The 12,806-nt window shown below is 42.3% G+C and overlaps 2 protein-coding genes across 2 annotated transcripts in view; both read right to left on the reverse strand.

Moving 5' to 3' along the window:
• Positions 1-849, reverse strand: part of VPS33B (VPS33B late endosome and lysosome associated) — a 43,201-nt gene extending 42,352 nt beyond the window's left edge. Inside the window, exon 1 of the mRNA XM_073653206.1 lies at positions 727-849. The gene's annotated coding sequence lies outside the window, so the exon portion shown is untranslated. The remainder of the gene's footprint in view (positions 1-726) is intronic.
• Positions 850-6,015: 5,166 nt separating this feature from the next.
• On the reverse strand, positions 6,016-12,239 carry HDDC3 (HD domain containing 3). The gene is made up of 4 exons (XM_073650851.1): positions 12,031-12,239; positions 9,866-9,921; positions 7,943-8,183; positions 6,016-6,366 (listed from the first exon to the last, which is right to left on the reverse strand). Exons 1-4 carry the CDS (start codon positions 12,137-12,139, stop codon positions 6,236-6,238), a joined length of 537 nt encoding a protein of 178 aa, XP_073506952.1. The 5' UTR covers positions 12,140-12,239; the 3' UTR covers positions 6,016-6,235.
• Between the last annotated feature and the right edge of the window lie 567 nt (positions 12,240-12,806).

Below are 12,806 nucleotides of genomic sequence, written 5' to 3' on the forward strand. Positions count from 1 at the left end.
GGAGACTTTCCTGAAGAGTCTTGACTTGAAAAATTTATGTTTTTCGTCGCCTGAATAAGTTGTGTGCGGATATTCTTATAGGAAATGTAAATGAAGCCATATTGATGACAGTTAATGCCAATAATGGGTAAATGGTTCTTCACAAGAAGGATCGCCGACAACAAGCATACAAGGACTGAGGGATCTGACCAACAATCTTACTGCCCCGTACAGTCCAGTCTGCCCGTGTGACCGGGTCATTGAGCGTACAATGATCAGCGCTGGTATATGGGTAGACACCAGCCGTCTATAGACATAAGTCTCGGCTCAGTAACCTCTATAATCACTGATGACGCCCATTATTGGGGAACCCTGCTCGTATATACCGGGCTGGGCTATTACTGATATGGGCGCAATGAGAAGACAGCGATGTCTACAATGCAGGGATAGGTGGGGAGGGGAGCAGTTGCCAATAGCAACCAGATTCCTGCTATCATTGTCCAGCACTGGTTAGAATGAGTGAAGAGCTTTGCTTGGTTGCTATGGGCGACTGCTCCCCCGCACTAGTACATACAGGGGACGTCACCCACAGACACAGGTCAGTATACTGCAGAGATAAGCAGGTGACAGCGCTACATGATGTGGGAGCGGACTTCCGGCCGTGCCCCACGTACATAATATTGCTTCCCCTAGGAGCCCCAATTTCAGAACAATGCTCCCCCCTCAGAACACAGCCCCTGCACTCACCTCCACGGGAGCTTCCGTGACTCCACACCGTGAGAAAGCACGGGGCTGGATCTCCGCTAGGAACTAAAGTTGGAGCATCCCACAGGGGAACAAAAATTGAACGTACGACTTCCGGTTCAATCATGCGTTCCAAAGAAGTGTGCGTCACCATGGAAACGGAAACAAGCGGAAGTTGTCCAGTAGTGTCAGTAATCATTGCCAACCACCGAGTCGTGCAGTAAAGTTGTAGCCTGGGGGATGATGCGGGTTATAGACCCGAATGGCTGCGCAGTACTGTATGCTGGGAATGTCATCCACCATTATGTACAGAACGCTAGGCCTGTGTACAGGGAGATATCTGCTTCTGTCTAATCCGGATGCATTGTAAGGTTTCTGCAGGTTTCCAGGTTGGCTTTTGAGCTCCTGTACATCGGAGCTGTCCTATAACCGGCCATGAATTTGTGCTAGCCACCTACTGACAGCATGCAGAGATCTGCAAGGAGTTTGTATATTCTCCCCATGTTTGTGTGGGTTTCCTCCCACACTCCAAAGACATACTGATAGGGAATCTACATTGTGAGCCCCAATGGGGACAGCGATGATAATGTATGTGTAGCGCTGTGGAATATGATGGCGCTATATAAGTATAATAAATATGTCGAAATTGATAAACACGGTATATTAGAAAGTTGGGCTGGTCGCAGACGCTGCGTCTCGCTGCATGTGTCCTTGCACTGTGACGCTCAATGGACTCAAGATTTGGTCTCAAAATTGTGTGATCATTGGGCATCCGGGCAGGCAGAGATTCGGACACGCAGCGTCTGGAATCAGCATTACAGAATTTTTTATTGTACATTATGAGCCTTTATGTATATAGACAATTTTAAGTGGACACACACTGGCCCAGATTATTCCAAAAGAACATCATTGGCAGATGCTGGGTGTATGTGGTCCAATGGATACAGGTGGCACGTGTTTTGGAATCTTTCTTAGTTTTGAGAACACCAAATGTTTAGTGGGATTTCACCACAGCTGACCATACAGTAACTCCTTAACTCCAGGCTAAATTCACACAACCGTATGGAGATGGTACTTTATAATTCATATTGTGGCAGCAATTCCTGCCCCAACTGCAGGTTACCTGACCTGAACTAAAGGCGTCATATACAACCCCTGGCAAAACTTATGGGATCACCAGGCTCGGAGGATGTTCATTCAGTTGTTTAATGTTGTTGAAAAAAAGCAGATCACAGACATGGCACAAAACTTAAGTCATTTCAAATGGCAACTTTAGGGCTTTAAGAAACACTAAAAGAAATCAAGATAAAAAATGTGGTACTCAGTAAGGGTAATTTTTTTCAGACCAAGCAGAGGGAAAAAATTATGGAATCACCCTGTAAATTTTCATTTCCAAAACTAACACCTGCATCAAATTAGATCTGCTTGTTAGTCTGCATCTAAAAAGGAGTGATCACACCTTGGAGAGCTGTTGCACCAAGTAGACTGACATGAATCATGGCTCCAACACGAGAGATGTCAATTGAAACAAAGGAGAGGATTATCAAACTCTTAAAAGGTAAATCATCACGCAATGTTGCAAAAGATGTTGGTTGTTCACAGTCAGCTGTTTCTAAAATCTGGACCAAATACAAACAACATGGGAAGGTTGTTAAAGGCAAACATACTGGTAGACCAAGGAAGACATCAAAGCGTCAAGACCGGAAACTTAAAGCAATGTGTCTCCAAAACAGGAAATGCGGCAGCCGGCCAGAAGACCTTACCTGCAGTGCTTGGCCGTCAAGTTCAATTGAATGGGAGGTGGATGTGCAGTACCCCACGCCGGCCACTACACCTTGACGGCCAAGCACCGCAGGTAAGTACTTCCGGCGGCCGCTGGCACTGATAACAGCTGATCGGCGGGGGTGCCGCATGTGGGACCCCGGCAAATCATACATTTGATGACCTATCCTTATGGATAAGGAAATGAATGTGAATGTAGTAGACAACCCCTTTAAGAGGTAAAGTGCAAAGTTACTTGTCTTTACAAGGATTTTTCAATTTTACCCATTTAACAAGATAATGATAACCCTTGGTTATTTTACCTGTATTGCTTCCACTGAGCAGATTTTTCATTATTTCATTATTATATTTTCATTCTTCAAATATCGGCCTTGACCACAATATTTATTCTAGTTCAGCATAAAACCCTGTACATGTATGAAAGATACTGTCCTGTTTGTACCTCATTCTTTAGTGCTAATCACACAATTCAGGAAAATCAAGATCACATATGAATCTAATTATCGATCCATTCTTTTTATTAGTCACTTACATATATTCTTTCATATCACATTATACAAGCAGCATTATATTACTTATCAATTATCTGTAATTCATTCATTAAACTATAGGCAATCCATTGGCTCATAATATAATAAAAGGTTAAGTTAGTACTGATTTATTATAATGTACAGAATTACGACCATTATCCTCATCATATTAATGCATTTTTATAAAAGTTGTAAAGACCTGGTTCACTTTCCAAAATATTGCTGCATTAGAATAAATGTATTTTTAATTAGTGAATGTGTTGTGTGGATATTTTGCCACGGATCTGCTATGAATGTAACCCTTTGTGCTGCAAATCTGAGTGCACACGTCTGTTAAACTCGGGTGAACCCGCCCAGTTTTTCACATAAAAGATGCGTCAGGAAACCGGTCATCTTTTTTTCCGGAAGCGTCTTTAGTGTCATTTTTTTTGATGGTTTCCAGAGTTTTTTTCCAAAAGTTTTGGCAGCAGGGGCTTTTTTTTTCCCCCGAGGACTTTTTCGTGGTCTTTATGACGTTGTGTTTTTTTTTTTTTTTAAAATTTTATTTTTTCATTGTAGTTTGTTTCACTACATTGAATAATCCAGAAACCACTAGCGTTTTGTTTCTTTTCTTTTTTTTTTTTTTACCTTTAAGCAAAACGCTCCAAAAGACGTCCGGGCAGATTTTCAGCTTTCCCATTGGCTAGTATTGAAAAGTTCAGAGCGAGTTTCAGGCGGTAAAGAATGGACATCACTTCTTTTAACTTCTTGGCGTTTTTAGAAACTGAAGTGGTTAAAAGACGTTCAAAAACCTGATGAGGATATGCACAGCACATGGTTTTTACCTAGAAATGCATATGTATATTCTTGAGCGTTTTCTGATAAGTTTTTCAAAGAAGCAATCTGCCTGAAAAAGATGCCATGTGCACATACCCTTAGAGCGCTGCAGCTCTGAAAACCCACTGAATGCCCTAAGAATTGTGTGTGGATTTTTACCGCTGTGTGAGAGGGGGGGGGGGGGGGGGGGGTGTGGGGGTTGTAAAAAAAAATATATTTTATATATATATATATATATATATATTTTTTTTTTAATAAGATGCATTTAGGGTACAGGGGTTTTCAGGAGTTGACGTGGCTTTACTTAAAGGTATATTCCCAAGTTTGGAAATTATCCTCTATCCCTGGAATAGGGACAACTTCCTGATCACTGGGAGTCTGAATGGTGGGACTGCCAACGATCTCGAGAATCGGGGCTCTGCAGGTGTGACCTTGAGCAGTGGTTGATCGTGCACTCTAACACTCCATTCATTCATAATGGGAGCGTCAAAGATGGTCTTGTCTTTGACATTCCTATAAGAATGGGGATGGGGGATAACTGGCCAAACTTGAGAATATATAGTAAAATTCTAAGAGAAATGTGCCCACCAGTGGCTATATGGTACCACTTAAGATTTTAGAACATTCAAAACAAATAGAAAAATATTCTTGTGGTTGCAAAGGCAGCAAGAGTTGTAAAGTGGCATGTATTTTTTTTAAATAATTAAAAAAAACAGTATACTATAGTTCTGACTTTACTGTCCACATACTTATTTTCTACCAGTGCATTAAACCCCAGTGTCTCCAGTGTGCCAAGCAAGAAATGTCCTGTACGTGCAGTGCGCCCAAGAACACCAACCTAAATGGAGACTACCAGCTTTTAGGACGGCTCTGCACTGGGCAGCTGAATGCAATTGTCAATCATTTTCTTCCCAAAAAGTGAGTGGATCATATAGAACAAAAAACATTAAAGAGACTTTTCTTTCATTGAGCTCAATTATTGTTTCTAATAAAACCCAAAACAAATTTACACAGCATTGTTTTGGAAAATTTTTCATAAATCAGTAGTGGATCCTAAAGGAGTATTTGGAAATTCTTCATACTTCCCTTCTGCTTTATTTTTGGCTTAGGGGTTGCAATAATAATAATAAAAGTCTGTAGTCACCCGCACCCCCTTGAGAAGCGCTACTCCTCTGCTCGCAGAGCTGTGTTTCCTGTTGGACTGCTTTCATCAATATCCACTGGTTGCAGCTGTCCCGTGACCAATTGGTAACTCAATAGGGATTTTGGTTTTTATTACACCCATTAGGCCAAATAAGCGTTAGTTAAAATCTAGTGGAAAACCCCTTTAACCAAATCCCAATTCTAGTTAAAAATATACATGTGTGAATGAGGCCTCATATAAAGGTCATTTTATTAATGTTGTCTATGACACTACTATTTTCAATAGTAAGAATTTAAAGCAATCCTACAGGTTCCTCCCTTAGCTTGGCCTATACCCCTTACTATATGTGGGGCAATGATCTATTTCACAGTGGTTTATCAGTAATATGTAGCCACCTTCTGGTGATCCTGCTTTAGACTTGTACACAGCAGCCAATCAGAAGAGGTAGAGTTGCAGGGTAAGGGATGGTGGAACCAATGATAAGACAGAGGGCGTGTCTCAGACTACCCCTGGCTTCCTGTAAGCACTGTAGATGAGCTGTAGTCATAGATCACAGCTTTGTCCTAATGGAAAGGAGTAGAAAATGCAGCTAAGCAGCAGATCTGAGGGTAATAAATAGCAGCTGAATATTACTATCCCCAATCAGCTTAGAAAGCTTTAATGGTAGGGAATTTACATGTCGCAGTCCAACTGCATTTTTGACAAATGATTTTACCACTTCATTAAAGGGGTATTCCCATCTCCAAGATTTTATCCCAATATGTAGTAGGTGTAATAACAATATTAGCAAATACCCCCAATTAGAAATGTAGTGTAGTATTTCTGATTCGCTCTGTCTCTTTCCTCATGTGCAGGCATCGCAGGACCTTAGGTATCCATGGTTACGTCCACTGATAAAGTCAGTTAGCTAGCTAGTTGCTAGTGGTCGTAACCATGGATACATCAGGTCCTGCGATGCCTGCACATGAGGAAAGAGACATGGCAAATCAAAAATACTATACTACATTTCTAATTGGGGGTATTTGCTAATATTGTTATTATCACACCTACTACATATTGGGATAGGATCATGGAGATGTGAATACTCCTTTAAGTAACACTACCTGTAGTTTCATGTCCTCCCTGATTACACCAATGGTTTGTTTGGGGGGGAACAGTGCTGTACAATCATACATTTACACGGATGACACACGGCATGCTGCCCTTCTCCTGTGCACATGTGAATTCTCATACAGCAGACTTAGGCTGAAACGCCCCTCTCCTTGAATAACTGGTGCAGATGTTTCTCCATCGCCACATTGGTGCCTTGTAGACCATTCACAACCTGGAATGCCCACTGGAAATATTCTTGTACTCGCTTTTCTGACCAGCCTACAAAAAGAAGAAAAGAAAAAAGTTTAGGTTTGAGACCAACAAAAATAATAATATTGACGACAAAATAATAAAAAGTAAATAATATATAACCGTTGCTTTTCAGCACTAGGAGCCTCTGTTAAAGGGTTTGTCCACCTTTGGAGACAACAAAAAATGCTTAAAACACATATAATTCTGGAATAAAAATTGCTTTTGCAATTGGGTTGGGTTAAAAATGTTGCACCGTTTGGCTTTTACAGTCTCATGATTTCCCAGCACATTCAACTTTGATGTGGTCTGCAAAACACAGCGGCTATAGAAGGCAAACAGCAGGTACATTTTTATGGAGCGCAATTTCAAAATGATTTTTAGTCCCAAATACATGCATTTAATTAACCTCTTCACTACTTAGACGTACATGTACGTCAAAGGTAGTGTCCCTGCTTTTGATTCTAAGCACTTGATGGCTGATTAAATCACCCATCAAGTGCCTCTAACAGCCGTGGCGGGTGGAGCAGTGCACTGCCCAAGGCTGTTAACCAGTTAAATCCCACTGTCAATCACTGACAGCAGGATTTAACACGCGTCATTCATCCCGTCCAAGTTTAAAATCACCCCCCCCCCTTTGCCCCATTAAAAAAAATGTGTGTGTGTATATATATATTTGGTATCGCTGTGTTCAGAAATGTCTGATCTATCGAAATGTAAAATAAATTAATCTTATCAGTAAATAGAATAACAAAAAAAAAATCAAACTGCTAAATTAAGTTTTTTGGCCGCCACAACATTGCATTTTATTGCAATGACAGGCGATCAAAACATTGTATCTACCCCAAAATGATATCATTAAAAATGTCCACTCAGGGAGCAAAAAAATGCAATTCCACAATTTTTTTTTTTATTCACCATGTTCAGTATATGGCAAAACTGACCTGGCAAAATGATTTCCCAGGTCAGTAGAAGTACACAGATACCAAACATGTATAGTTTTTTTTTAATTTAAGTAGTGAAAAAAAATTCAGAAATTTGTAAAAAAAAAAAAAAAAATGTAATTATTAATTTATGTCGCCATTTTCCGAGATCCCTAACATTTTCATTTTTCAGGTTCTGGAGCTATGTGAAGGCTTATTTTTGTTTTCCAATTTCACCATACTTGGAATTTTCCCCCGTTTTCAAGTACACTATATGGTAAAATCATATATGAACAATGGTGTTGTTCAAAAGTACAACTTGTCCCACAAAAAAACAAGCCCTCACATGGCTATATGGCCAAAAAATAAAAAAAAGTTATGGCTCTTGGAAGAAGAGCAGGAAAGAATGGAAAAAAAAAAACAGAAAATCGTCGGGCAGCGAAGAGGTTAAAGCAAAGAGGACAACCCCTTTAAGAACCCACCAGGGACATCTGTATGCAGTTTGTATGCTCATCATTTGGTAAGCTCCTGGTTGTTTAGTGACAGAAATGTCAGCTAAGTAACCCAAAGGCAATGATCAGTCACGATTTTAAACAAAATTGCTCAATTTCTACAAAGGGTCAAACAATAAAAATATCTAAAACTGATTTAGCGCTCGTTGTATGGGCGATGCGGCCCAGTACCTCTCGGAGTGCTGCGCTTCAGGTCTCGCAGATTGTACAATTTGTCGGCTAATTTGACCAGCTTGGCCTTATGGCTGCAGTGGGGCGCGTGCTCTATCTGCAGCTGTTTCCTTCTCATCCTTGGCAAAGTCTTGTCATCAGTCACCTCTTCCACTATCCGCCTGACCTCTAGGCCAAACTTCTCCTCAATTTCCAGGAACGTTGTGTTTGTATCTTCAACTGTGTCATGTAGAAGAGCTGCCTGGAAACAAAGTAGTGACATAAGGAGACGTTTGGTTAGTAAAGTCCATGGTGCTGCGTTACATCACAGAATAGTCCATGTACCCGAGTGAAGCCAACAACATTGAGGGCTTTTATGTTTCTGATCGTTTTACTTCTGAGACCACAAATCTAATACTCAGCAAAAAAATACCATTATATAGTATATATGCAAGAAAATCTATAATATGGGGATATTCTATACAGATAGAGAAAAGCTGACTGGTGCTTGAAAGAAGACTGGGGGTTTTCCAGTACTGAGATATTGATAGGTATCAAATCAATATATGATCGGTTTGGTTTAACACACGGCAGCCTCAACGAACAGCTGATTACAGTGGGGGACACATAGGACAAGTGAGTATATGGATTTTTACACATGGATACTGCGGGAGCAGACACTACTACCCTCATCATTGTCCCTGCTGGTGCTGATCGCAGCGCCAGCAGGGAACCATGATGAGGGCAGCGTTCAGCACCCGGCGCTTGGGAACAGCGCTAACTGTATACTGATTCCAAAGCGCCGATTCGTGTCACACAGATGGCATCCGTGTGCGGTACGTTTACACAGACCTATTGACTTGAATGGGTCCATGTGATCCGTGCTGCCGGCCAAAAACGAACATGTCAGCGTGTGGAGCACATGGACACACAGTCCGTGGAAACACACTGACATGTGCGCAGAGCCATTCATTTGAATGGGTCTATGTGTGTCAGTGTCTCTGGTACATGTGGAAGCTGTGTACCGGACACACGGACGTGTGAAAGAGGCCTTACAGTTCTCATGCCCATTGTGCTTTTGTTTTTTTTTGTTTTGTTTTTTTACACATTTCTGGAAGCATGGATACCAGTAGACAACAAACTTTATTCCTCTCAGAAGATACCGGCTTTCAGTCATAAAGGCGTGCCAGGAGCTACAGTCACCACTTCGTGAACAAGTCCCACCAGTTTGACCGCTCACTTTGCACACACATGCTGTACAGTCGTCTGTCAATCAAAGTGCCAGGCCGTGTTCACCACTGTATACTTAGTGGTGACTGTAGCCGCACCAGAACGACTGACAACGCCGGCGTCTCCCGGGAGGAATAAAGTTAATTTTCTACTGCTAGCCGTGCTTTCGGTACTACAGCTGGGCACCATTGTGATGTAATAAACCTGCAGATTAACCCTATATTTGTTGGTTACAAGGGATGGGGACATAACATATTCCCTTTAATGATAATTCAAGGCTGCACTTTCCTGTATTGCAGGAGTGCGGTACATTTAGTGAGCAGGAAAAGGTAGCGATTGAGCTTCAGCAGTAAAGCAGCAATGTTCCTCCTTTATTCCATCGTGGTGATATGCTGACACTTTTTAGAATGGGATAAGGCGAGGTGCACATGGGCACGCAGGATCCTGCCTTCTGTTCTATTTAGAAGGATGGAATTCATAGTTGATACAGAGCGCAAACAAACGGTGATGGACGGACGCCACTGACTATAGGGATGTCTGTTACTTTACTGGAATAAATGGGGCAACCAGAACATGACAAAACCAGACGATAGAGGCTCAAGCGGACGTGTGAACACAGCCCTATGTGTATATTGTAACAACAAACAATATATTTGCACTAATGCTATAAAAGACAGACTCTACATAAAAATGAATAATGCGGCACAGGTTTACCTGCAGCACGGCTACATCACTGATTCCAGCCTCATGAGACAGAATTCTGGCGACCCCTACAATATAAAAGGGCATGCAGTCATACATTACACATTATAAGGACGACTCGTTAGCGAAGTGCAATATTAGACTAAAATGTGTATAATCTTGGGTGAAACTAATTTCAATTCTATAACTTGTGCTAAAAATGCAGTATTTTATAATATGTGCACTTTTTCCCATTATTAAACCTTCCCCTATCTTTCTAATCTTCTTGGTATTCTAACAAGACATTTTCTCACATTTTGTAACCATGATTTATACAGTGATTGAATTTACCACCTGTCCTCGTTACTTCTGTGTTATCTGGAATTCACCAACAAGGCCGGGCAACAGATAATCTCATTGTATTCCAACCTTTTACCTTGATACTGAAGTTTTCTAAGAATTAAAGGGTTGGTCTGGTGTAATGTCTTTTTTAAGTATCTAACCTTACACCCTAACCACTTTTGTCATTTGCTTTATTATAAAATACCCTCCCTGTTATACAGCTAATCTCTAAGAGTGCTTTCACAGTGTTCCAGCACCCGTTCAGTGGCCCCGATGGGATTCAGACATCTGCGCCGATGGGCTGTAAACGGTAATGGTGCTGACAGAGTGAATGTGCGCTCTGCCGTGCATCATCTTCGGGCATGTATGCCTACTGGAGACGGACACTCAGACGTAGTAGACTGTGTCTGGGTCCATAAAACATACAGGTCCCGATTCATCAAGTCTGGCGATGTTCACACCGGTCTTGATGAGGGGATGTGCTGGAGTCAGATGCTCCTGATGGAGGGCATGTGCCCACGACTAGGAATAGCAACGTTTTGGACACAGCTCACCTGTGCTGCGTCCTACAGTACAAACACAGTGGATGGGATTTCTAGAAATCTTGTGTCCACTGTGCTTCTATTTGACGCTTTGTAAACTCACCTGTGGTGCAGGTTTACGAGCCGCAGCATGGCTATTGCTGTGCCAGAAACGCTAGTCTCCGCTGCGGATTTTTACCAATTGAATGTAATTACATGCAGCGGATCCGCATGTACTGACAAGCAAGTGCAGCATTAGAACGCAGCGTTTTGGACACAGCTAAAATATGGGCTGCTGGTTCCTGATCGTGGGGAGGTAGCTTAAGAGGCGCACAGTTCTTAATGAATGAAGAACATCTGAAAAGTGGCAAGTGCCCGGCCATAAATCTTACTCCAGTCATGAATTAGAGTAAGCGTTCCGTTGTAAGGTAATGAATTAGACGAGCTGTTGGTTGTGCCTGGCCATAAAACTGCTGTAAACATAAGTCGCAACATTTTTTGCACAACTCTTCAAAGTGATTTTCACCACAATTCCGGCGCTTTGATGAATTTGTGGCATAAATAAACCCGGTTAGGGCTTGCTCACACGACTGTATATCACGGACCAGTGCTATGTGATGTTTTTATCAGATATCACTTGGCTCAATGTTATACTATGGGACACTGCAGAGCTGCAATTTGTTTTCGCATACTGATTTGGCATGAGAAAACAATAGCAGCTTGCTCTGCAACTCGGACCACACGCACCCATCCAAGTCTATGGGTGTGTGTAATACATCGCACTGAACTCAGATGTCATCCGAGTGCAGTCCGATTACTGTGTACGCAAAGAATGGAAAAATTAAGTTCTCAGTCTTCTCTGCACCTGTGCTATGATTCTCTCATGCGAAACAATCGGATCACGGTAAGATGACACTCAGATCAGAGTGACATTATCATAATCAGCCTGATTTTCTCATGAGGGATCGGCGCTCGTGTCCCTGGCCTTATAGTCCTGCTCTTGTGTTATAAGTCCGTGGATTAGTAGTCAATCCTATGGATCTGATGTTCTGCAAACATATCAGATGCAATTATAGTGATCTCCCAAGTATAATGCTGAATGATCTGGATGGGGAGCTCCTGGGTCTGGGCAACAACTCAAACTCAAACCTGTAGAGGAGAAGCCTAGCACCTCTGTGCAGCTCTCTCTAATAAATATATATATATCACAGGGTGTTTATGCCACTTTTCCATTCATGACTCCGGCAGGCTGACCGTGTATAGCAGCAGGCGATGACTGGATGAGCGGCACATGGACGCGCTGCGGTACCAGTGACACTGACAGCCACTGCTCACCTATGGGGTGGTTTATGTACGGCGTCTGCTCCGCATCCTTCCTCCTCTGTGCTTTATGCTTTATGGCAGCAAAGTTCGCAGCTTCCAGAATACCAACAACTTCCGCCATTACCGTGACCACCAGCCCGGCATCTACACGGTTACTAACGACACATCGGCTTCCTAAGTGCGCATGCGCGGCAGCCCGCTGTCTTACAAAACTCCACACTTCACTTCCGGGGAACCCTAGGTTGTGTCGTGAGGGCGTGTACGGGCAGTCGGGGGACTATAACGCCCAGCAGGTAGAGCTCTACAGGATGCTCCACAGCACGGACAGTGATAGCGGTGCCTGGTGAGGCAATAGGAAACCTGAAATCACTGCAGTACTGTGTGAACACTTCCATACATAACAGAGGCTACAGGCGGGATTCCTACATGTAAGCGCGGTGTTCACACACGGCAGTCTGACAGACTTTCTTGCTACTTCCACTCATAGCTTTGGCTTAGAATAAAGTGGTGCACAATGTGAATGTGTGCCATAGAGCACAAAGCAGAGCTCATCAATCACCCGAACATTTTCATGCATATTTTTCCTCTCCAGGTGGATGAGGTTTATCAAAGCAGAATCATTGGCATTGTACTATAAATAGCTGGAGATCTACGGTAACACAGAAAACCTAGACTGCTAGTAACACCCACACTGCGGGGATGTACAGACCAGAAGATCTGTGCGTCTTATACTGACAGCATTGTGAATGGGAAATGGGGAAGTATTGTGAAGAAAATGCAAATAAAAT

This window comes from Phyllobates terribilis, unplaced genomic scaffold (assembly GCF_046119375.1).
Source record: "Phyllobates terribilis strain yellow unplaced genomic scaffold, ASM4611937v1 Scaffold_11__3_contigs__length_659146591, whole genome shotgun sequence".
Classification (NCBI taxonomy): domain Eukaryota; kingdom Metazoa; phylum Chordata; class Amphibia; order Anura; family Dendrobatidae; genus Phyllobates; species Phyllobates terribilis.